The sequence below is a fragment of the Musa acuminata genome, chromosome BXJ1-3 (genome assembly GCF_036884655.1).
Source record: "Musa acuminata AAA Group cultivar baxijiao chromosome BXJ1-3, Cavendish_Baxijiao_AAA, whole genome shotgun sequence".
NCBI lineage: Eukaryota > Viridiplantae > Streptophyta > Magnoliopsida > Zingiberales > Musaceae > Musa > Musa acuminata.
In genome coordinates, this window is record NC_088329.1 from 46,357,894 (window position 1) to 46,384,465 (window position 26,572).

Genomic DNA, 26,572 nt, shown 5'->3' on the forward strand with positions numbered 1-26,572 from the left:
CTGAGTTCTACTATACCTCATTCCAAAATTTTGTAGGGTAGCCTCACACGTACCGTACTACGTTGTTGTGATTCCAATTTGGTTACTACGTTGCTGTGATTCCAATTTAGTTATTCATTGGTGTGGCCTGATTGAATGATGCAAGCATGCTTAGAGATGCGATGAGATGCAGTGTCTAGATCAGCAATCAACTTCTTGTGTTTTCTCTTGGCTCCCTCACATACATATAATATATGACTTGGAGATCACAGTTGTGACTATAACACCTCGATTATTTTCTGTATGCATGACATTAGAGTTGGTGACTGTCTGCTTCCTTCTCAAAAGATCTTCGAGTTGAGTTTCCAACGTGTGGTTTGGTAATAAGTAGATATGGATGAAGACTGTCCCAAATGATTGGATAGAAGTGGGTTAGATTAATGAATGATCACAGATGCTAAGATTTTGCCAAGTCCAAACAGATGATGCCAATTAACCTGAGCTTTCGTGTGAAGCTTGATGTGAGCTATATGCTAGAATCCAATTTAGAGACTATGGTTGCTGTCTAGAGCCCAATCCTATGACTTGTGGAGGATTAAGAGAATGCACTGAAATTTTATTTTGGTAGATAACATTTACATGAAAACATAACGAGGAAAAGTAATAACTTCACTCTAAAAGCACGTTGCTGACCTCGGAATAGAGAATGCCCCATCGGGAAGAACACTAGAAACACGTACGCGAACACACGACACACCAAAACTGCGATCTAATGCACCGACGAGAACGCTTCTGAAAGCCATGTCGGCTGGGAATTCAATGGAGAATGCTATGCAACGCAGCGATGGGGATGCCTGAGGACAAGGCCATGTGGTGCAGGAACTCCATGGCAACACTGTCGCAGAGCTGACCCCCACGCACGACTTTTTGGATTCCGCACGGCAGCAGGGCGAAGTGAGGACCAACTTCGGCGGCATTGTTGTCGGAGAATGGAGGGACAACAGTTAACTCGGGTGGAGGACAAGGATTCGTCTCGTGGCCGTGGAAGTCCCAAGAGATGCCGAAAGTTTGTGGTGAAGCTGATGCTTCTTCTACATCCTGCGTCAGCCGGCACGATTAGATGGGTATGATGCTTCCTAGGATCAGAGTACCTGCAGAAAGTGATGGAGATGAGACTATGTTCGCAAAGAACTATCTTTTAAGAGCAAGAAAGTCAAACGCTTAGACTCTGCAGTTCAGCATTCCACGCGCATAAAATTGGTGAATGATACAGTCTACGCAAGTCTAACTGAGACTCCAAAAATCCATGCATCAAATCACCACAATAATCCAATACATAACAGTGAAAGAAAAATCTTCCGATTTGTTGAAATAGAATAATCATAATTTTTTTTCCTTTGTCATACTTACAGAGAAAGTGAGTTCCACAACATTCTGGCAGGTAAGGCCAGCAGATGTCAACCTACCGATGATCATAGAACATCGACAAGAAAAAAATGCCAGCCTTGACATATATGATCTATTACGGCAATGATATTACTTATCAGGTGAAGATGCCGAGTCAACCAACTATTCGATTCTGGTTAATGCTAACCCAGCAATCCTACTTCAGTCTCATTCAGAGTGGAAGCTTCCGACTAGGCAAACAGAGACAGAACCATCACATGATTACCATGTCACGGAGTGTCTGAGCAGCAAGGAAAATGACAAGTAATACACAGAGAACTGTTGTGGTGTGAGGAAAATGACACATAATGGGGATCACAGAGAACTATTTACACAACGCTTTCTAGGTTTTCTTGGAGCAACAATCTTGGTGCATTCATTATCAGGACTAATGGCATGTGGTGTTGCTCCCAGTGGCTGCACTTTCAAACTCCTTGGATTTCTAGCTTTGCCAAATTGTCCAGGAAGAGAGTGAACTACCTCTTGAGAACTTTTAGAAGAGATGTCCCTTTTTGCATCTTCATGTTTGGGTTTTAGCCGCAAAGTATGGCACGGATTTTGGCATGACTGCCCTAGGCTAGATTGGTTTATCTCCTCCTCAACTGACCCTTGTCTGATTGGCGTTGATCGACGTGAATGATTGAAGTTGCAACTATCTTGATTACTTTTCCTCACTATGGCAGCAGTGGGAACCTCCTATCCCAAAAAAAAAAAAACAATTCTCAGTGTGTTAGACATCCGGAACCAGTCAGCTGAACAACAATACTATCACAAGTAGACTTATCATAATGCTAATAAGATCAAGAATATCTTTCTAAGACCAAAATGGATTAAGCACTTTCGGCCATATTAGGCTTCAGAGAATAAGACTGAGATTAATCACATATATTGAAAGCAAGTGCTATCTGAATAATTTTCAGTTGAAAACTCTGCTTGTCCTTGGTTTATTATTTACAAATGCCTTTATGGACTGCTGAATTCTTTCACCTTAGATATTGGGTGGGTAAGAGAAAAACCATCATCATATAAAGTTCAATGCATAACAAACATCAATGGAAAGTCCATTTCAATTCCTATTACACCCCCAAAGGAAAAAAAAAAACACCCTTCAGATTGTCCCTAAAAGACCTACTGAATGAACTTTATGCCTGAAATCCTATGTTAAGTAGACAGCCTCATCTGTCTTTCTCCAGTTCCTAATACAGCAACACTCTGCACTGGATCCTTTTCAACCATTGAGATCTTTTTGATAAAATGTCACTGTTCAACTAAATATTATCTAATATTTCTTCAATGTTTTTAAATAGAGATTCTTAGGTCCTCTTCCTCTCCTTGCAACATAATCTTATTGACTCAACTCATTTAGTCAGAGTATTTGTAGGTTTCCATTAAACGTATTGATATCATCTTATCAATATCATCAACAAGCAAAATGCACTAAGTCCATCTTTTGTGACAATGATATGTTTCACATCAGAAATCTGATACTGAAATTCTCAGGCATACACAGGAAATGTTACCTTAATTAGAGCTTCTGTTGATTGTCCATATTCTGATTCATCATCTTCCGAGTCATCAATCTCCTCACATTCAAACTCCACATTTGCACTTTCGTCATCAGAGTCACTCAATTCTTCTTGTTCCATTATGATATCTAGATCAGATTCATCATAATCTTTTGTGCACTGGCTTAGACAATCATTGGGCATCTGCACAACTTGCAAGGAATTGACATCCTTTTCACAGCATCCTCTTGTACGTGAAGCTGCAGATTCAGAACAATTTGCATTATGTTGAAATGACATATCAGCATCTATGCCTTTATCCATGGTTGGCTGAAACCTTGGACTGCCCGACTTGTTGAACTGATGCATACTTGAATCTCCAGCTTGTCTTGTCTTTTCATTTTCTTTCACCGAATACAAGTGTATGTCCAAATCAAGTTCATTTTCCTTCTCATGATGGCAAAGGGGTGCTCCACCAGCTGGAATTTGGCTATTACCAACCAGATTTTCTCTTGAGACTGGATTAGAATCACAGGACAACTTATTATGATGACTTGATGCTGCAAAAACACCAGGATCAACTGAAGACACCATACCAAGATCAGCAGTTGCATTGTTGGTTCTTCGCAGAAGTGGATGGAAGTCAACTGAAAACAAATCTAATGGTGCATCTATTGAATTTCGACTTCCACTGATCCTGTCTTTCATAGTAAAACAATGTTGAGATTTGGAAAAAATGGAATCTTTTTGAAGTTGAGCCCCCAGGTGACAAGTACCAGAAGCAGCAGGATGTGTGTTCATAGAATAATATGATGAAAGTTGATCTTCAGAGGCATGGAACAGCAATGGGTGCATCTGGAGATCTGATTGTGAAGCATTTTCTTCTGCCACATGCTGATCTGAAGTAGCTCCACCAACTTGCCGGTGACTAGCTTCTGGACCATTATCTGATGGCATGATTAAATTTTCGCCAGGATTTGTTACAGTACTTTCTCCCTTTGCTACTCCAGAAGACTTGGATGGATTTCTAACTCCATTCTTACTTGTGTAAGCATGTGCTGATCCACTGGGATGATTTTGGAGAGCTGACTGAGATATGACACGAACAGAAGGGGGAAGGTTTATAGGAGGCAAGCCAGGTGCCAACTTGACCACTCGTGCACCTTTACATTTACGTGTTGGGCAGGGTAATGACCCTAAATGACTTCCAGGTCTCCCGAAATTGGAAATGGAAGAAAGATGATTCAACTGTGAAGTGTAAGATGAAGTATATCTGGGGTCAGAACAGTGAGATAAAGGATGCATACTTTTCATGGGCTTTAAGGAATTGTTAATTTCATGCACTGCTCTGTCCTTCTGCACTTGAAAGCATTCTGAGCTGGAAGCAAACTTTTCAGTAGTGTTGGTACCATGATAGATAATCATGTTGGTAAACTGTACATTGCTCCTACCAATGCCTGAAAGAGAAATCTCATAGGATAAGTTATTGGAGCTCCCTGTTTCAGTGTCTGCAAGGAATGCTTCATGAACATAAGCTTCATTTTCATTGTCCATGTCCTCTCCACTATTATCCTCTTCATTATCAACCTGGAAAATCATGCAGCCAATGAATACAATGAAATAATACTCCAACAATTCAAATTTTCTTAATCTTATAAAGTAAGCTAAATTGACCTCCTTCTCAGATAATGGGTGCCCATCAACCATTGAAGCCTTCAGTCTTCTTCGTTTTGCTTCATATAATCTCCTCTTCTCCTTTATGGCTTCACTCTTTCTGTAAGATTTCTGTGTTCCAGTAGCAATTCGCCACTGCCGTGGTAGCAAGGAGGGATCTCTGTGTCGAACAAAATACTTCCAAACTGATAACCAGTCCTGTTTAAAAAGCTTGAGGCCCTGGTTTGACCAAGCAATTACAGTATCACAATACAGCATAATTGTGTCCTACTAATCATAATCAAACGGCTAGTATCGTCCAATGGTGTCACCTCATAGATCCGTGCCTTCTCATCTGCTGTCAATGGAGAAGTTTTCATCCGTCGCACAGCCTAGATAAAGTTGGCAAATGAAGCAGACTATAGAATTCCAATAACAACTATTTAACTGATACCTTCAATTTTATATTGCAGAAATATTTGATGACAATATTGTAAAAGATTAGATAACTCAAGATTCGAAAATAAATTTATACACTACTGACTGATATGAATCATTAGACTTCAGCAATGAAACTAAAGGTTTAACTTATGGTTTTGATATTAAAAAAAAGTAATGAATTATTTTTTGGCTCATAATTCATGGAAATTCAAGCAAAAGATTGAATACCAAGTCAGCCATTAGTTATGGCTATTATTGCTACCTTTCTATTTGACTCTATTCATTTCTGGGAAGTCGTTTGAATCCATGTCTTCAAAGTTCTGCCATTTTTTCCAGGGTTCCTACTGTAACTAAATCTTCTTTTGCAAATTAGGTATTGAGGAATACCTAAAGTTTCTTCTTTTGCAACTTTTCAGTTTGTTTTCCGGGTGTTGTATAATTTTCTAACACTGCACATTTTTTAGCTAGTTGTTATTAAGGCTTGGTGATATGATAACAAGAACAACATGAACATGCAATAGCTTTATAAATCCTATCGACAAACTAATGCAGCCTGTTCTCCCATAGTTTTTTATTTCATCGTAATCTGGCATATCCTATAGTGTTTTCTGTATTTAATTTTTCCTCTTTCATATTATTCCCTTTTTCTTTACTTTGATCAGTCCAAAAATCTTTCCTAGTCATTGTTATGTTCACTTAATGGAATTAAGCCATCTTGCTTCCACAAGTAAAAGAAAGAAATGAAAAGTAGAGAATGATTAACAACAAAACTCATCCAAGATGATAGGAAGCATGTAATGACTGATGCCTTCAAAACTGAATTCAACACAAAGTTCTTGTAGAACTTGTAAACAGTTGGTGACAAAACTCATTCAAGGCTCCAACATACAAAAGGAAGCAACAGTAAAAAATCAACCAAATGTTGGAAAAGCTTTGACAACAAAAGACAAAGCCAACATGTTTAGCAATTTAACCAATCAACACAAGAGTCTGGATGCCAATTTGTATAATTTTGTATACTGATATATAAAAAATTTCAAGTATTACATAGCAATTGAATAGCTTCCAGTAAAACATAGGTCTAGAGATTAAATAAATCAGGTAAGCTGGCTTAGGACAGATTGCCCTCCGTTCCCAGGTCACTGGTAAAGTAAGAATCCAATACCAGCAACTCATGCTTAGCCTATCTGAACCATGTTAATATATCTACAACAGCACCAACTTGGTCTACAACAAGGAGATGAAACAATAGGATGAAGAGAAGGAAGAAGTAAAGGTGGTGAAAAAGCAAACTATGATTTTTAGGACCAATTTTAAAAAATGATGCTTTTTCAACTATGTAGTTTCCTGACCACCCGACATGTTAATCAGCATAATATTACTAGCCCTATGATTTACTTGGTTTTATTTTTAATCCAAAGGGCATAACATACAGTATTTCCAAAAATTCCTCTCTATCCAGACTACTTTTTATAGGGAGGGGCCTACAGTTTTAAGACAGAACAATATTTTGGTCCTCCATATTTTACTCAATCTTTTAGTTTAATTGATTAAATTTTATGTTATTTCCAATCCTACCATCAATATGTAAACTCAAGTTAAAATCTTTAAACACATTATATTAGCTTGTCTTCCAACAAGTCAGTTGCACCAATTCAGATGACTATATCAGTTTTTGACCCAGCTATTACTTATTGATATTAGTGGAAGTAGCCATCATATAAACTAACATTAGGGAAGAAATAAAATCAAAAGTAAGAAAAGCACATAAAATAGATAGCTTTGTGTTACATGTGCTTACTGAAAGCTTTATAAAAGCATACCTTTATTGGATTTGCAGGTGCCTTGGAAGAGCTACGATTCTTTTGCCTAACAAATATCTACACCAACAACATACATAATATAATTTAGTGAACAATGTTTTGATGAGAAGGTCAAGGAAAATGTTATATTGGATTATCAAGATAGCCATTATGAACATTTTTTAAAGATATATGCAGGCACTAAAGCCACTGTCCAGTTTCAAAGGAAGGCGTGAAAACAATGTAAATCAGATATGCGACTTTGACCCTAGAACAAGGTGCAAAATAATAAATAAAACTGGATAAAAAACATTTGTCAAGAAAGTTCACAGCCAACAAACATGCACACTGGTGAGGCAGCATAATTTATAACCTGTTCAAAATAGCATCCTAAAATTGATAAGAGGTATTTGCTTGTGATTGCCAAGGAAGAACAACTTACATCTACAACCATCTTAAAACTTATTTTCACAAATAAGAAAAAGTTAAAATAAATGACCAAGATAATCCATAATTTTAAACATTGTTCTCTTTCGTATGTCCAAGTATGTCTCTACCCCCATGCTATTGGAAAATCCATTGCAAAACACTGGAGACAGGATATTGAGGATAGATGAGGATAGATGCAAATGTTAAATCAGAGGAATGCGAAAGGTTTAATTGCTTACTTCAGTTGTTAAGTTGAAAATTTTATTTTCAGCAGAACAGGAAGAAAAAGAAAAACAATACTTACAACATACTAACCTCAAAGTGAGAATTACGTCATGTTCAAAAGCAAAGACAGGAAGTCAATTAACAAATTCGAAATTTGGAACTTCATATTAGAATTTCTGACATTAAAAAAGCATCCTCATTTCACTCATATGATGGCTTGACTAAAGTTGTACATTTTCATATCAGATATAGAGCAGCAGTTATTTCCTGCAGAGATAGTAATATGAGAATTTCATAGATATATTTTATTTGCAAAAGATGTATATTAATTTATGGCATGATGTCAGGACTTCAAAGTAAATGAACTAGATGATTGGACAAAAATGTAGACTGATAGTTCACTTACTAAAATGCCAGTCTTGCATATTGTTTCACCATCCTTTTAAATAGGAATTATCTCGACGTTTGGATTGTATAAACTAAACAAACAAACAAGAATAATAGAAGTACCAGTTCTCCTAATCAAGCATAATAGCAGTACCAGTTAACCATTCATATTAAGAGCACTCGTCATACTCCTTATCACTTGTCAAAACATCATATTTCTTTCCAATCAATTGGCATGTTACTTTCTTCGAAAAATAACCTCCCTATGAGCGTTGATTATTTTTCTTGTCCTATAAATTAAGTGGACAAGAAAGATATACGGAGGATTACAAAGCAACCTAACGGAGTTTGAGTAGTACAAAAGATTTTTGTTAGAAAAGCATCTCCATTAAAAAACTGAAAGTAGAATATAAGTAACTGTGTGAATACCTATGTTCTATTATCATTGCAATACAAGGAATAGGAACAACCTGATGCTTCGTTTTACAAGGAAGAAAGTGCTTTTGTATGGCTCCCCAGTCATTGTTGTATTTCATCAGTCCCATTGCTAATAATCTGTATGAGATCTTAAAATTAGAACATGAATTACTAAAACCATATCGATTAAATGGAAGTGCTATTGTCAATATTATGCAGAAGTATACAACTAAAATCCTAGTGCCATTTCCTATATGCCTAATCTTATTGTTTTGAAATAATACAGCAATGGTTCCCATTTTGATATCTTAACCCTAAATCCTAGCCATAAAGGTTGAATACATGCCAAAGAACATATACCTGACACTCTGGAAGGAATGAACCTCATTAAAAGCATTAAGTGGTATAAAGATATATATGCCTTAATGGTCCTCTTACAAATTCACATTGCAATGCGCTCTTCCTTTTCCATGAATTGTCATGCAGCATGTCACTCAATTGTCAAGTTAGCATTCAAGAAAACACATAACATCAAATGATATATTCATATGTTCTCCTATTTTAAAATTTTAAAATAAAATATTCAATTAGCACAAACTTTATATATGTTCTCCAGAAAATATTTTTGTCTGATAATTGATTATATAATAGTTGTCACAAATTCAATCCCAAGTGTATGTACATATCTCTAAACAGCCCTCATTTTCATAAATTAAGGACTCAAATAGAGTACAAACATGACTAGGTTCTTAAGAGATTTTCATAAGAAATATTACTCAAATTCCTCTCAGTATGCTACTTGCTCTTGCATGCAACCTCTCTGCCTTGGTAAGAATAATGAAAGTAAAAGGGTTTAGAATATACAATTTTATGAAGTGAAATAATGTTACAATGCAGAACAACAATAAGGTCTCAAAGACATCAAATTCATTGATCGAACAAAATGTTAAAAAAATGCACCATTTTCAAAATTTTGTCAAAAGACATACAACGACATAGTTTAACAGACACCAAAATCTTGTTATTAATAAATATTAAGATGTAATAGCAAATCATAGTATACAACTCACTGAATCTTACACATTCAAATGACAATCAAATAGTTAGAGCAAGCAAGTAACCACATAATGGTCAAGCCATTTACATGGCATTTAAATATATAAAAACTTAGCATATTATTAAACTAAATGGATATCACAGAACTAGTAGATTTAAAAATATTTAAAACTTTAGCCAAACTTGAAAAAAGAACCTACACAGGTCATTATTGGTGTCTGTGCTGCTTAGTCCTTCTGTACATCAAAATAGGATTCACAATTTGTTTTATAAGTAAATAAAGGTACAAAATTATAAATCAACTGAAACATGGACTTGCTGCATTTTGTCTCGCTTCAAATTGATTGTATAGACCAAGGTTCACAATTTCGTACCATACCAGAGTAACGAGCTATGCTCGATACGGTACTGTATTAGTATACCGAGCGATATGCTTTGGAGTACCGCTCGTGTGTATATATATATATATATATATATATAAGGAAAAAATTGAGAAAAAAAAAGAGCGATGTTGTCGAGGTGACGTCGCCTCGTTTCTTCTCCCCGTGTGGGGAGAAGAAATCTCGTTTTCTTCTCCTCGCGAATCCTCGACAATGTCGCCGAGGCTTCTTCTTCCTGCGCGGATGAGGAGAAGTCGCCGACGACGCCGAGACCTCGTTGCCTTAGACGAGGAGGAGGTGACGTCTCATCGGTGGCGTCCGACGAGGGAGGGCGATGGCGGATCGAGATCGTCGAGGGAGAGCGACGTTAGATCTCCAAGTTCTTCCTTTTCTTCTCCCTCTTCTTCCTTCTCCCTCGGCTAATATCACCCCATAGCGGGCAACGACGGTTGAAATCGACCATCACCGACCGATTTTGCATGATAATGGGGCAGAAACAACCCCAATCGACGATACCGCCCGATAACGGGTGATCTGCGTACCGATCTGCTGGCGGACCGGGTGATATCATTCGAAATTAAAAACGTAGGTATAGACTATTCACCACATATGCTAAATGGGATCATTCTGAATAAGGATCTTTAAAAAATGGTTACACCAGATACCAAATTGTTAAAAATGTCTAATATTAGTTAGTTCTTTTAAATGAAAGAGTTGGAAAACTTAAACTATCTCCTCAAACTATTAACAAAAGAACAATTCCCAAAAAAGTATGATGTAAATGGCAAATAAACTAGAATAGGTAAGATGTTATCACTTATATAACACCTCGATTAGTTCTACGTCGGAAGTTGGCTAAGACTGACTTATAAGGATCTGATCGGTATACTACCATTAACCTTCACTTAAGCATTTTGAGCCAATGGTTTATGCTCAATGAAGTTAACATATCAGTTATCCCATTATACTGGTCATGACAATTGATATCAAAGCCGACCTACTACTGGGGCATGGTGTGGGGCTTGAGTAGTAAGCATCTACCTATGGATGGGATCAGAGAATACGTCATGGCATGGATCCACCACTATGCTATAGCTCACATGCACTGTGTTAGAATTTGATCTGAGATACGCTGGGCCATGATGAGGATGTAAGAGATTGCAATCTGAAGTGGTCTAAGACTAAAATTGATTTATAAGAGCTTGACAAGTGTACTAATATTAACTTCGACTAACATTTTAAGCCAATGGTTTGGGCTCAACAAAGTTAACATGCCAATTATCCCATCAGACTGGATCATGACAATGCCCCTCTGTCTTCCGACGAAACCCCCAAACTCCTTGATCTCCCCTCCACCATCAACAAAGAAAAGAAGAGTGATGAATCCTGAACAAGTAATGACACCATGTACGTGGTGTCAGTTCCACCTGATTCTCATGTAATCATCCTCACCCCTAATAACTTATCACAAATATTATAATTTTATCCATCAGCCTAAAAGGCCATCAACACATAATTTTATCCTACTGAACACAGAAACTGGTTACAGATTTATAATTTTCTGCAGAATCACTTTCTTTAAACTGTGATCAATCCATTAACATGAACCAGTCAATATTGCATGGACTAGCACATATAATATGAAGACATGCACCACCATACCCGGTCCCCCTCAAATGGCACAGTTTGTACCATGTGTAACAAAAAAATTTGTCATAATACAGATAATAATTAAAATCAACAATCTGAACATGGATAAGCAACAAATTTCAACACAGTGCTATCAGATAATAAGTTCATAAAGTGCAGGTAAAAGGGTTACACCGCTTGTTATAAATAAGAATAGCACCTTATAAAGTTGCTTGTAAATAGTTGATAATTTTTCAAGAACCAATGAAAAGATGTTGTATCATTAATGAATGTCATCAACAGAGAGAGAGACTGACAGATAGACAGAGAGAGAGAGAGAGAGATGGGGGAGGAGGGAGGCGACTCACTCATCTTCTGCATCAGTGAAGAGCACACGATTAGCAACAGCCGGTACCGGAGGTTTGTGAGGGAATAATGCTAAATTAAATAGAGGATAAAACCTCTTTGCTAGCTTGGCAATTTCCATTGGCACAAGAGCAACAGTTTGCTTCTTGGTATTTTCCACTAGTGTAGCAGCCAGTGACTTTTTGGGTGGTAATTGACCAGGCGGAGGTGGCAATGCTGTTTTTGAGGGAATGCCATTCGGCTCACCATACAAAATTTGATCTGTTCCCATCTGAGATGTGAGCATAGGAAACGGAAAAAGAGGTTCCCTTTTCAAGTGACTCTTGTCAACTGGATCATCCAAGTGACTTTGTCTATACCTTAAAACCGCTGCAGTGAGCAAGGTACCAAGTTAAAGCATCAAAAGAAACAAAAAGATGAAACCAAGACATGATTGGGAGTATTTCAGTCACGTACTAGCCGAAACATCTGCCATATAACTCTTAGCCAACTGAAGTGGCACAACATCAAGGATGGAAAATATGGGGCCATCTATTGAAGGTGTCCAATGAGAAAATTCAGAACTCTCACTAGAATCAATCTGCAATGATGCATGGATATTTGGAGCCTGAAAACAGGACATGTCATAAGGAGCTTTTCTCCTGGCCAACCCTTCTTCATGTCTAGCAACCATCTCCATGATCAACTCTTGAACTTCCATAGCAACTTGCTGTCGGGATGAATCAAGAACACTAACAGAAAAGACCTGTATAAGGAGTTGAACATGTTCATGTATCAGACAGTACAGCTGGCCTAACTGCTGATACGTAAAACCATGGGTTAAATCAGCCCCAGAGAAAGCAAATGGGCAATGAGAAAAGCTTTCAGGAGAATGAAATCGCAATCCAAGAGCAGGAACAGGAGCTATTTGAGCATTTGAGACATAAGGCAGTATAGGACGCAGTGGCATCTTGTCAAGCCCCAAAAAACATTTCTTCTTTTCAGCAGACTCCCTTAGGCGTTTCTTTTGTCTAGTTTCTGGTCTATGAACATCTTCCTCATTTTTATCACTTCGCCTCTTGTCATCATCAAAACTTTCATCAATGTCACTTTCTAATGCTTCCTCAATTTCAATTGCAAAGTCAGCATCATTTTCCTCATCTTCATCCAAAATTTCGTCATCTTGTCCTGCCTGTCCATTACCATCTCCTCCCAGCAACACAGCAGCAAGAAACTTGCGATACTCTTCTTCATCATCAACATTTTGCAAGTCATCATCATCATCAGATTCCTGAAGAAAAGCTTCCAACTCTTCGAGGGTATAATTTGCAAGAGAATGGCGAGCTCTGGTCCGCTTGCAGATTGCATCCTCATCATCTATCTCGACAGCTTGCTCCCTTAAACATATTGAGTATGAAGAGCTTGTAGCCTGGCCAGGCAACTCTTCTTTGGTAAGCTCTTCAGCAGCTTCGCTTTCATCCCCAGATGCAGCTTTTTTATAGCTTCCTTCAGGATGAGCTGATTCCTCTTCCTGCCAATTGAACCTATTTAGTCCTTCCACCTCAGGCTTTTCTAGAACAACATCCTTTCCAGTAACATCTTCAGCTGTCAGTCTATTTTGCATAACAATCTCCTCATCTTCAGTTCCTGAATCTAGATTGCGGCAAGTAATCACAGATTTTCTCGGTGACACACCATCACCTTGGTGCTTTAATGAGCTCGAAAAAACTTCACCAATATCATCGCCAGTAGCTTCATTGTCCGAACTCAAGCCAGATGAGGCTTCTGACAGGGATTCCCCTCTCCAGGTGGGATTGAAGTCCACATCATCATCATCCTCATCATCTTCAACTTCCATATTCACTTTGTTGGTCATGGACAAGATGTCAAGGGAAATGGGAATATTTCAATGCTTCCAATGCTTAAGTTTCACATGCTGGGTAGCAATGGACATGACATCTGGAAAAAAGAGAAGATTTTAGCCAAAGAAGTTAAAGAAATAAAGCAGTGGGTGGAGGATGATGCTGAAACCCTAAAATTTTTGAACTTGCAGGAGAATATCATTGTCTTCGGAATCCGCTAGGTCCAACACAGAAACCACAGTTTCTAGGGATTGACTGATCACATAAGAGAAATATGAAGAAAAAGGATTTATAAAAACAAAGGGAGAAGCTGAAAAACAACAAGAGGAGGGTAAGAGGATGAGGAAACAAAATCGCATTGAAGGACCACAGCGTCTATACCAAATGCCTCCGACAATCTCTTCTAAGTTCTTCCGCCGACTCAATTATCTCGTCGCTCGTGTAGGAAGCGTGAAAGAGTGGAAACGAAGCAAAAGAGCAAACATGTACATAGAAAGTGGTTTCTCAAGCGAAAGAAAAGAGGAAAAGGAATGTTGACCAAGAATGGGGGCCAAAAATCGAAGATTGAATTTGATCACCTATAGTTCGGAATAGAGGCAAAAGCAAGTTAATCGCTCGACAAGTTTCGCATGTTTTATCTCTAAAGGAGAGATCCAAAACCAAAGGAAGAATTCAAAGAAAAATATTAAAGAAAGATTTCTATACTACCACGGACAAAATTGTAAATAAGGTGTTTGATGTAATGCTCATGTATGTTCGTGTCTTTCAATTTTGTTCAAGTTTTGCATAGCATGTAAGGGGCTGACAGTAGGCTTAACAGCCTCATTTTGGTTGGCTTTGGTGGCCGCTTTAGGCCTATACATGAAGGTTGTGTCATAAAGACACTTGTGGGCATTTCAATCTATAGTGGATCATTTTGGACCTTTTGTTATGCGACCGTTCAGAACTTGTTAAATTTATGTTTATAATTTGCATTGGATATGAAGTATTTGTTGAAATGGTTGCTTGTGGATCCCGAGTGAAACACTTTCTATAACCCGTTTTCTCTTTTATAGGTCCTAAGGGACCATAGGAGGTTTCGAGGAGGCTGATATTTACGGGCAAACACGCAAGGGTGCTGCATGACTTAGGCAAAACCAGCTAAGTTCGTGACATATGGTATCTGAGCAGGACAAGCACACATACAAACACTTGACATACAAACGTGGGGGACATAGTAGGGCTACGTTGAGGGCAACTAGCACACACGACCATTTGGGGGAAACGAGCATGGAGATGTGGGGAAAGGAGTCACTCAGAAGAGCGAGCGTTTGAGATTGACTTTAAGAGGAATGACTAACCCTTCGTGTGAGAGGCACCACGAGGACAAGCAAGTTGGGAAGAATGTGCAGCGCACACAGGTTGGGATGGCCGAGTTCGAGCTACGATTCAACGTTGGCAACCATACTTGACGATGCTCAAAGCAAGTGGGGGACTTGGTAAAAGATGAGACCGTACAAAGTGGGATAGGTTGCTTAGTGGTCGAAAAAATTGTGTAAAACTCACAAAGGTGAGGGGAATTGCTAACTCGAAGAATTCAGTACTCATGTAAGAGCTTGTATGTGGATGATAGAATGTTTGTGGCCATCCCAAAGCGACCGAAACTCGATGCCATGGAGCATTAAAGCTTTCTCTTCGACATGGGAAGGACACGTCTGTAGAACGTTAAAGTGTGCAGTGAGTTCAGCATGCTGCTAAGCCTTAGGGGGTGTAGTGGGGGCTATATTGGTGAGGAGTCGTAATCTAGCAAGTGTGTTTGCGGGGGCAAAACAATGCACAGTTTGTTTAGCAAGGCGGAGTAGTCTAAGGGAATGGTGGTCTTCAAAACTTTCATAAGGAAGGATGCGAAGAGAGAAGCTCCAACGGGACATATATCTATGAGGGATAAGTCTCGATTCTCCAAAGGGAGAATCATGTGCAACAGAACGCACATGTTGAGAAGGAGTATATCAAGATAACAACTCCACAAAACTCAACGGACCGAGCGAGCGACGAGGAGTCATCACATGATCCCGCATGAGGTAATATATTGGTGGATGTATTGTGAGATTAAGTGGGGGAGTGACCCAAGGCAACACTAAATGAAGACACACTTAGAGCCGATATGAAGAGCAGACTTAACGAAGGGTTGACCCGTGGAATGGTGCGTGCGAGGACCACCATCAACTCAATGCAAACCAAGGAGCAGAGCAACTTGGATGCAACTTGGTGAAGTACGTAAACCGGAATGAAGGGAGTCAGCATAGAAGATAGAACATGGAACGAAGGCACGAAACTTTCTTTGGACAGAGGTCAAGGATATGAACTCTTGTAGAAGCAAGAGCGGGATTATGTTATTCCATACGTCCCTCATTCTGATGGAGCAGACTCATCTTGCACGATGCCAAAGACGAAGGGAGCTTCGACATGCACCTTATCTCGGAGAAGCATTTGACGGAGGAACCAATGCGACTCAACTTACGAAGGCGAAGTTGTATTCGGAAGGCCTTGGCACGAGGCAAGAGGACGCGGAGGCGAGTACTCTTGAAAAAGATGCCATAGTGCTGCCATTCATGTTGCCATGAAGGAATCGGTACGCAGCAAAGATTGTGCTGATAGAGACGAAGATCGATTGCTAAAGGAGCGAATACAATTGAGGGTGGAAAAGACCCTGCGGTGTGCTGGCAGAGGCCACACATGGAGGGATGACAATCTGAGTTTATCCCACAATGATCAGAATGCAATGAAGATATCACTAGGAGGCGACATAGTGCAACAGATCGTGGTGAAACAGTTCGTGGTAATGCGATACACACAAATCTTGTCCCGCGAGGGACTAGATCATACGGAGGTATGATCGGGAGTTACAAGGAGCTCTACTTCGATGAATAACATGAAAACAAAAAGGGCTATAGTGATATCTTCCATGCGTACACCATGAATAACATGAAAACAAAAGGAGCTCTACCATGGCATTCGAGGAGTGAATGCTATGGTACCATAGAGGTGGGTCTTCCATACGTACACCGAATTTTACATCGGATGAAAGCCTTGATTATCAACATATGGGGGCTGTGTACTAACGAGGGAGAATTTCGAATGTATGTAGCAGAGAGTCCCACGAGGGTATTGATTATATGGAAGTATGATTGAAATAGTTAGAGTTGGAGTACTCTAGAGCTCATATTCGTTTAAGGGAGTTCGACAAATCAGAGGACAAGGCCAAGTAAGTGAACGATGTCACCAAGGAAGCTAATGAGAACAAAATCGACGGGAGCCCTGCAACATAATGACGGAGGTCATGAATGAAAGTTGTAGTCTGTCTTTCCATCGACCAAGGGAAACTGCTCGGAGAACACAGAGGTATTAAAGCAGGTGGTCGAAAGGGGTGAGGAAGCAACGACGAGTCCAGAGGGACTTAGCTACCCAAAACTAAGTATCGGTTATAACGGAGGTAGACTCAAAGGAGTGCTATAGGGCCGCATAGGTGGATCTACCGATTGTGAAGAAAGAGACAGATATGAGGTGATGGATAGTAGGGCATGAGAATGGCAGCACCACGATACCACAGAGGCAGGACTTCCGTGGAGTCATCGATCCCTTGATCTCATGGAGGGAGAGCGCTTGATAATGAAAGAAGTTGAGGAGGTGGAGAATGCAGAGGTAAACTCCAAGTACTGAGACAAGGCTAAAGGGCGAAGGCCAGAAAACTTTGTAAGACCGATGTTAACGAGCTTCTCATTAAGATAGCCGAAAACTTCAGGTCGTTGCAAGAGTGCTCAACCAAGGAATAAAATAAGGAGTACGTGGTGTTGTAGCTTTGCTATTTAGAGGAGTAGACAACATAGATGATAGAGAAGACGATGCAATCCCAAAGGCGACTAAAACTATTAGAGATTTGCTCCAAGTTTGTGTGAAAACTTTTTGCATTCCAGAAGTTCGATAACATTGAGAAGGTAAATCACAGTAGCTAACTCAACGCAAGGAATGCAAACACTTCATGTGCTTCAGAAGTGTGAGCAAAGAGCGGGAGAAAGTAATAACCAGCTCGATGTATGAAGTACAACCCTCGCGAAGGTGAGCGAACTTAAGGAACCTTTGCTTTCTCAACTTTTAAGAGAATGGATAAAACCGAGTACCCAAATTCTCTTCTCTATCTAGCAGAGGAGCTCTGTACAAATTCAAAGATCCTTTGAAGAAACATAATGGAAGACAATAGTTGTCAAATCCTCACCAATGATGATCAGTGCTACTAAGAATAGATTGTTTGCTTCATTTCCTAACAAAATGCCAATTAAAAGTGGAAGTGATGCGAACTTCGAAGTCTATGAGACGATTCTCATTAAAGCTCCAACAAACATCCACCCAGTTCAAGCGGCATGAGGTATTTGAGAGATTAATCATACTAAGGATAGTCTTTTCCTTTATCTGAGGGATCCGCAAGGACCAACAGGGATCAACACAACTTAGCCGACCTGACACCAGAGTCAGTCATTGGCGAGTTGATGCAGAATGGCGGATCAAAGTTCGACTACTCAATAACAGTGGCGGAGTATAGCTGAGAGCCAAGAGACGCATTGCAGCTAGAGCAGAAGATTTAAGACTCCGTAAAGGCAGATGCAACTTCTACAAAGGCTTCGACGAAGACGTCAAAGAAATAAATGGGGGAGAATGTCACGGACAAAATTATAAATAGGGTGTTTGATATAATGCTCATGTATGTCCGTGTCTTTCAGTTTTGTTCATGTTTTGCACAGTATGTAGGGGGCTAACAGTAAGCTTAACAGCCCATTTTGGTTGGTTTTGGTGGCCGTTTTAGGCTTGTATATGTAGGTTGTGTCATAAAGACACTTGTGAGCATTTCGAGGACCATTTTGAACCTTTGTTGTGCGACTTCAGAGCTTGTTAAGTCTATGTTTGTAATTTATATTGGATATAAAGTGTTTGCTGAAATAATAGCTTGTGGATCCCGAGTAAAACGCTTTCTCTAACCCGTTTTCTCTTTTGTAGGTCCTAATGGACAATAATAAGTTTAGGGGAGGCTGACGTTTGTGGACGGACACGCAAGGGTGCCACACGACTTAGGCAAAACCAACTATGTTCTTGACAATATGTACATTAAGATGGAATAATAACAACAACAATAGAATGGTGGGCAAAAGACTCACTGAGAGAGACAACAAGCCAAGACCACCAAGGCTTCGACTAAGACGACCAAAATTAGGGTTTCGAAATAATAATATATCCTGTCTCTTCTCGGGAATAGAAGAGAAGGAGGCGAGGGAATCAGCCGGAGGAAAAGGATCAAGTTCTTGAATTCTTCGCCTCCGAGGTAGAAGAGAGGAGAGAAGTGGTGATGAGGGTAGGAGGCAGATGGGTTACCTTCTTTCTAATCGATAGCCATCATTTTACTCGTGCTAATTGGCACATGAGTGGCACACCGATGAGTCCGACCATGGAGTAACCCGTGAATGGATCGGATCCAACCCGATCTGGTCCAATATCAGCTAGATACAGGTCAAGTATGGTGTACTAATCGGAATAAGAATCGGTCCTATTAGAACGATCTAAACCGGATCGAGATCGGTCAAATTTGTTATGATCCAACTACGACGTGAACCGACACGTAATAAATAAATTACCACAAGGTTTTAAAATAAAAGAACAATATTTTCGTAGTTTATAAATATATAATGTATTCATTATATATAATGATTGATTGACATGTCAGTGTGAGATATAATGTAGAACTTCCAGTTTAGTAGAGAAGAAGTTCCATTCTCTCACACTGACATGCTTACAATTACGACTGACTTAATCCTGTGCTAATTTTTTACATCCTCGTCTTGCCAACCTCCCCATGTTGGCATATAAATATCACCACACACACGAGCTCTCACAGTTGCACTACTCTCTCATGCACCAATAATTAACATCTAATCCATTTTCTTGGTTTCTTAGACAATAATAATTAACATATTAGTGTTAATTATTGGTGCAAGAGAAAGAAATAAAGCATTAGGCGGAGGATGATACTGAAACCCTAAAATTTTCGAGCTTGTAGGAAAATATCATTGTCGTCCCGGAGGGGAAGGGCAGGGGGGAGGACGGTGTCGGGGAAGGGGAGGAACTGCGACGAAGGGGGAAGGAGGAGTGAGGAGAAGGGAAGGGGAGGATGGTGTCGGGGAAGGGAAGGAGCTACGACAAAGGGGGGAAGCGGGAAGAGGGAGAAGGGAGGGGGAGGATGGGGTCGGGGAAGGAGGGGAGCAGCGATGGTGGACGAGGGAGGGGGAGGGAGGAGGGAACGGGGAAGGGGGGCGGCCACTGCGAAAGAGGATGAGGAGGAGAAAGAGAGAGATATCGGGGGGGTAGAGACACCGTTTCGCCGATGGACAGGAAGACGCAGCAGCCGCCGTTCACCGAGGAAAACGCCGCATCGACAAGAACTCCCCGGAGGAAGACACCGCAGTTGTTGTTCGCCGATGGAGGAAGACAGCCGCTCGCCGAGGAAATGCCGCAGTCGCCGCAAGGAGGGAAAGAGAGTCGCCGATGGGGAGATAGTCGTTGTGTCTAGAGCACGCGTGCGCTAGGGGTCACTATTCTCATTTGGTTCATGTTCCAAACTAGCTCGACTCAGGCTTAACCCAGTTATAACTGGATCAGGAAGACGCGTGAGCCGAACTGGCCAAAACGAGCTCATGGGCTAGGAGACGCTCCTGGCCGTGACATTATATTTCCAATGAAAAATAAATATTATAAATATATAAAAAATTTTGAGATTTATAATAATTGAAGCAACACACATTGGAAACAATAAATGATCAACCAATTACTGTATGGAGGCGGCAAATAAGTGCTTAAAACTGATCAGTTATAAAATATTAATGGGAAAAAAGAAAAATAAATCAAAACTTGTTTAAGGTTTAGGGTTTAGGGACGGTCGATCGTTGCCGCCCGCTACAGGACGGTATTAGCCGAGGGAGAAGGAAGAAGAGAGAGAAGAAAAAGGAGAACTTGGAGATCTGATGCCACTCTCCATCGACGATCCCAATTCGTCGTCGCCCTCCCTCACCAGGCGTCGCAGATGCGATGTCGCCTCCTAGTTTAAGGCTCGTGTGTGTGGTGATATTTATATGCCAACATGGGGAGGTTGGCAAGACGAGGATGTAAAAAATTAGCACAGGATTAAGTCAGTCGTAATTGTAAGCATGTCAGTGTGAGAGAATGGAACTTCTTCTCTGCTAAACTGGAAGTTCTACATTATATCTCACACTGACATGTCAATCAATCATTATATATAATGAATACATTATATATTTATAAACTACGAAAATACTGTTCTTTTATTTTAAAATCAGTATTTTGATCTAAACCCTAAACCCTAAACCCTAGCCTCTACCAAGGAATCTAAGCTGATGATGGTGTCTAAAACTAGGTTTCCACCATCGTCGAGGAAGGGGCGGTCATGAAATAGACCAAAAGAATCTTTCCCAAAGAATCCCTGTACCGAACCATCTTTGGACCAAGGATCAAGAACTTATGACGGAACGATGACAATAGGATGGAAGCAAGCAAAAGCATGCCATCGTCATCGAAGACCATTGCAACGAGAGAAAACCCACCTCCACCTCGTCCATGAAAAGTAGCCTGTCGCCACCATCGAGTAAGTGGTTGGGCAGCCACGAAAATTGACCAAAAGAATCTTTCCTAATGAATCCTCGTATTGACCCTTAATGCTTGGTCGTGGTTCATATAGAGAAGAATATCCCTTGCCATCAACCACATTAAAATATGTTATCTCTAGACAACAAGAGAAGGGAACAGTAGCTTTCAAGAGATTCCGTGCTGCCATATATAATCTGAAAAATGAAAGATGAGCAGTGTTCAAGCATGGAAAGTAGATTCTGCAAAATAGGTACCACAGCTAATTCCTCAGCTGTCACTGTCACTGTCTCCAAGTTCTAATTTTCTGAAACTTATTAAGAGACCCTGAGCTTTTTGAACAAATTCAGAGATATCAATGTGGTCACAGTCTTCAATACCAGGTACTACATATGTGACTTGTTGGAGCTTTATTAAGCAAATCACTCTATTCTTCTTTAAAAATTAAATAATAAACTAAATTAGATACCTCAGAATCAGTAATATCAAATATAACATAGAGTAGTCAGAGGAGATATAAAAGATAAAAAAGACCTAGAGATCTATTTAGCAGCAGAAATTGTTCATAGGAATCTGATCACAAACCATCCAATTTTTCTTCCCATCAGGCTTTTGGACAACTGGTAGCAATGTTTTTTGGGAATCATTCATAAACTCGAGTAATAATCCTGTAAATTTTCTTCTCCAATTTAGCATCAAATAACTCCCTACTGCTTGGTAATCCCACTCTGGAAAGATAACAAACATAAAAAATACCAAATATTTAAGCTAATGAACAAATAAAGAAATGTCAACTTCAACAAAAGTAAAAGAATGTCCTACTGGTTTCATAAAACAAATTAACCTTTGAGAAAAATTCAATGATCCTCGCCTTATATCTGGGATGTACAAGTCATTGAAGGTCCACTTGTGCATCCTTACCAATCAGTCTACATTGCACAAGGCAACATGCAGTTCATGCCATTACATGCAACTAGAATGTACTAACGTAACCAAGGACTTGTATGGTAAAAAACTCATAAATGGGGGCAATCCCTTAATACAAATGACTTTAAAATTGAGATTAATCTTAATACAAGGTGAAGATTGCCCTTAATACAAGGGCAATCTTCACATGCCTTTAGCATTCACAGATCAGAGTCAATGGCTTTAAAATTGAGATCATCATCCGTACCTTTTCTAGAGGAGTGAATGATACAATGACATTTTAATGTTTGAGATATACCCTACTATTGAACATAAAGATGCTTGATAGCCTCTATTTCGGTGCAAGCAATCACTTCATCAATGTTATGACAAGAGATGCATGTACACACTGTACGTTCTCATTTGAACTGAAAGCTAGGTGATAAACAGTATGACCTTTCTATGTTGCACCACCAATATCTCAAATAAAACATGGGTCAAAGATGTCAGATGCACCAATGAGTAAAAGACGGGCAATTTAAGGATTCAGAAAAAGAAACATATATCTCAGTTAAAATAAGATAATTCCTTTAATATACAAACTTCCTATGGTTTTAGTTCTGTTAAAAAAAACTATGACCTACCACAGGGACTTCCAACTTATTATTTATTGACCAAATTATCAATAAGCAATACTACACTAAATTATTTATTAACCAAAAGAGAAGATTATCCAATAGCCCTACTACACTATATAACTTTCCTTTCCTCCAGAAAACACGAGCAATAAAAAGAAGAAGAAATCAGACATATTTTATAAAAAAATACAAACATGTGAGAAGTTAAAATTGATGGTGTCAAAAAGATGATCAGCAAACCCATTAACTAACATTCCACCTGGAATCAGAGAATATAAAAAATAACCTACTCTCAAGATTAAAAACACCAATTGCCAAGATCGCATAAAATAACCTACAATATCGAGATTCTCCACATCAGTAACCTACTCTATCGGGGATGGGGGGAGGAAGGGGACGAACCCCGTGGCGAGTGGTGGGGGGGGGGGGCGCGTGGTGGGCGGGGGATGGGGGTGGCGGTTGCGGGGTGTGTTGGGTTTGGGGGGGCGCTTCCAGGAAGGGATGGAAGAGGGAGGAAGAGCTGTGGTCCCGGAGGGGAAGAGGAGGGGAGGATGGTGTCGGAGAAGGGGGAGGAAACGTGATGAAGGGGGAAGAAGGAGGGAAGGGGAGGGTGGTGTCGGGGAAGGGAGGAGCAGCGAGAGAGGGGTAAAGGGTAAAGAGGGAGGAGAAGGGAGGGGGAGGAAGGTGTCGGCGGAAGGAGCGGAGCTACGATAGTGGAAGAGGGAGGGCGAGAGAGGAGGGATCGGGGAAGGGGGGGGCTGCAACAGCGAAGGAGGAAGAAAAGAAAGAGAGAGATACCGGGGGGGCAGAGACGCTATTTCGCCGATGGAGAGGAAGACGCGACAGCCGCCATTCACCGAGGAAAACGCCGCAGCGATAGGAACTCAGCGGAGGAAGACACCGCCGTTGCTTCCGCTGTTCGCCGATGGGGAGGAAGACAGCCGATCGCCGAGGAAACGCCGTAGTCGTCGCTCGGGAGAAAGAGTCGCTGGGTTTAGGGCACGGGTGCCCGCGGTGTCCATTGTGCGGGTGGGTAAGGGGCAGGTTTTTAAGCTGTCCGTATTCTCATTTGGTTCAATCGAACTAAAGATATAAACTAACTAGAATAAGGTTTCACCCAGTAATGATTGCATTAGGCTGGTTCTGAGCAGAGCCTTGCTTGGCCCAAACGAGCGCATGGGCCTCGCGCCCGCCCAGTGAAGGCGATCCTCGCCATGACATCATATTTCCTATGGAAAAATAAATATTACTAAATAATATAAATAATTGAGATTTAAAATAATTGAACAGACGACTTTGGCAATAATATAATAATTGACAATTTAAATAATTAAGATTTAAAATAATTTAGGGTTTAGAGTTTATGGTTTTCGATTAGGGTTTAGGGATAATGTCAGATGCACAATGAGTAAAAGACGGGCAAATTAAGGATGCAGAAAAAGAAACATAAATCTCAGTTAAATGCCTTGCTTCTAGTGTTTAATGACCAATCACACTTTATCAAGTCACCCAGAACAGTTTAAAAACACTCTAACAAATGTAAAATACCTTAATTTACTCATATGACAATGATACTGTGTAAGTAGGTTAGCCATATGTGCAAAGAAACCCTTAATATGAAACCCAAAATTGCAAAAACCTGTAGTTAAGTTAAAATCCAATATGTGTTCAGATGCTTCAACAATCCTAAGTAAAAAATCAGATAGTTCCTTTAATGTACAAACTTCCTATGGTTTTAGTTCTTTTAAAAAGAACTATGAGCTACCACAGGGTCTTCCAACATATTATTTATTCACCAAATTATCAATAAGTAATACTACACTAAATTATTTATTCACCAAAAGAGAAGATTATCTACTAGCCCTACTACACTATATAACTTTCCATTCCTCCAGAAAACACGAGCAATAAAAAGAAAAAGAAATCAGACATATATTTTATAAAAAATAGAAACATGTCAGAAGCTAAAATTGATGGTGTCAAGAAGATGATCAGCAAACCCAATAACTATAACATTCTACCAGGAATCAGAGAATGTAAAAAATAACCTACTCTATCAAGATTAAAAACAACAATTGCCAAGATCGCATACCATAACCTAGAATATCGAGATTTTCATCATCAGCAACCAACTCTATCGGCTAAGGGTGGAGGAAGGGGGCACCGCCGTGGGGGGGGGGGGGGTGTGTGTGTTTGTGTGTGTGTGGTGGTGGGAGGGCGCTGCGAGGAAGGGATGGAAGAGGGAGGAGGAGCAGTGGTCCCGGATGGGAAGGGGAGGGGAGGATGGTGTCGAGGATCGGGGAGGAACCGCGACGAAGGGAGAAGAAGGCGGGAGGAGAAGGGAAGGGGAGGATGGTGCCGGCGAAGGGAGGAGCAGCGAGAGAGGGGTAAAGGGTAAAGAGGGAGGAGAAGGGAGGGGGAGGAAGGTGTCGGCGGAAGGAGCGGAGCTGCGACAGTGGAAGAGGGAGGGGGAGAGAGGAGGGATCGGGGAAGGGGGGCTGCAACGGCGAAGGAGGAAGAGGAAAAGAAAGAGAGAGATACCGGGGGGGGGGGGGCGGAGACGCTGTTTCGCCGATGGAGAGGAAAACGCCGCAGCGACAGGAACTCAGCGGAGGAAGACACCGCCGTTGCGTTCGCTGTTCGCCGATGGGGAGGAAGACAGCCGATCGCCGAGGAACCGCCGCAGTCGTCGCACGGGAGAAAGAGTCGCTGGGTTTAGGGCACGGGAGACCCGGTGTGAATTGTGCGGTGGGTAAGGGGAGGGATTTTATACAGTCCATATTCAAATTTGGTTCAATCGAAAGTAGGATATAAAGTCGCCCGATAAAGTTTTAACCCTGTAACGATTGAATCAGACCGGTGCCTGAGACGAGCCCTGCTTGGGCCCAAACGGGTGCAAGGGCCCCGCCCCGGCCCAGTGGAAGCCCTCCTCGCCAGGACATCATATTTCCAATTGAAAAATAGATATTACTAAATAATAGAAAAAATTAAGATTTAAAATAATTGATGCAAGACACATTGGCAATAAAAAAATAATTAAGATTTAACTAATTGAGATTTCAAAATAATATAGGGTTTAGGGTTTAGGGTTTAGGGTTAGGGTTTAGGGTGTAGGGTTTAGGGTTTTAGGGTTTAGGGTGTAGGGTTTAGGGTTTTAGGGTTTAGGGTTTAGGGTTTAGGGTTTAGGGTTTTAGGGTTTAGGGTTTAGGGTTTAGGGTTTAGGGTTTTAGGGTTTAGGGTTTTAGGTTTAGGGTTTAGGGTTTAGGGTTTAGGGTTTAGGGTTTAGTGTTTAGGGTTTAGGGTATAGGGTTTAGGGTTTACGGTTTAGGGTTTAGGGTTTAGGGTTTAGGGTTTAGGGTTTAGGGTTTAGGGTTTAGGGTTAGGGTTTAGGGTTTAGGGTTTAGGGTTTAGGGTTTAGGGTTTAGGGTTTAGGGTTTAGGGTTTAGGGTTTAGGGTTTAGGGTTTAGGGTTTAGGGTTTAGGGTTTAGGGTTTAGGGTTTAGGGTTTAGGGTTTAGGGTTTAGGGTTTAGGGTTTAGGGTTTAGGGTTTAGGGTTTAGGGTTTAGGGTTTAGGGTTTAGGGTTTAGGGTTTAGGGTTTAGGGTTTAGGGTTTAGGGTTTAGGGTTTAGGGTTTAGGGTTTAGGGTTTAGGGTTTAGGGTTTAGGGTTTAGGGTTTAGGGTTTAGGGTTTAGGGTTTAGGGTTTAGGGTTTAGGGTTTAGGGTTTAGGGTTTAGGGTTTAGGGTTTAGGGTTTAGGGTTTAGGGTTTAGGGTTTAGGGTTTAGGGTTTAGGGT

General features: G+C 40.5%; 1 protein-coding gene across 6 annotated transcripts; it reads right to left on the reverse strand.

The window, feature by feature from the left end:
- Positions 1 to 1,322: 1,322 nt before the first annotated feature.
- LOC103979654 (uncharacterized) lies at positions 1,323 to 25,525 on the reverse strand. Of its 6 annotated transcripts, XM_065147118.1 has the most exons (11): positions 24,873 to 25,284; positions 23,898 to 24,009; positions 21,822 to 21,964; positions 12,172 to 13,653; positions 11,718 to 12,084; positions 8,338 to 8,422; positions 6,848 to 6,904; positions 4,916 to 4,975; positions 4,605 to 4,823; positions 2,946 to 4,517; positions 1,323 to 2,121 (listed from the first exon to the last, which is right to left on the reverse strand). In XM_065147118.1, the coding sequence occupies exons 4-11, from the start codon at positions 13,568 to 13,570 to the stop codon at positions 1,741 to 1,743; spliced, it is 4,140 nt and encodes a 1,379-aa protein (XP_065003190.1). In that variant the 5' UTR covers positions 13,571 to 13,653; positions 21,822 to 21,964; positions 23,898 to 24,009; positions 24,873 to 25,284; the 3' UTR covers positions 1,323 to 1,740. The 6 variants fall into 6 exon arrangements, with proteins under 6 accessions (XP_065003190.1, XP_065003203.1, XP_065003197.1 ...); XM_065147131.1 differs by lacking the exons at positions 23,898 to 24,009; positions 24,873 to 25,284 and adding an exon at positions 25,322 to 25,525; XM_065147125.1 differs by lacking the exon at positions 23,898 to 24,009.
- Positions 25,526 to 26,572: the final 1,047 nt, after the last annotated feature.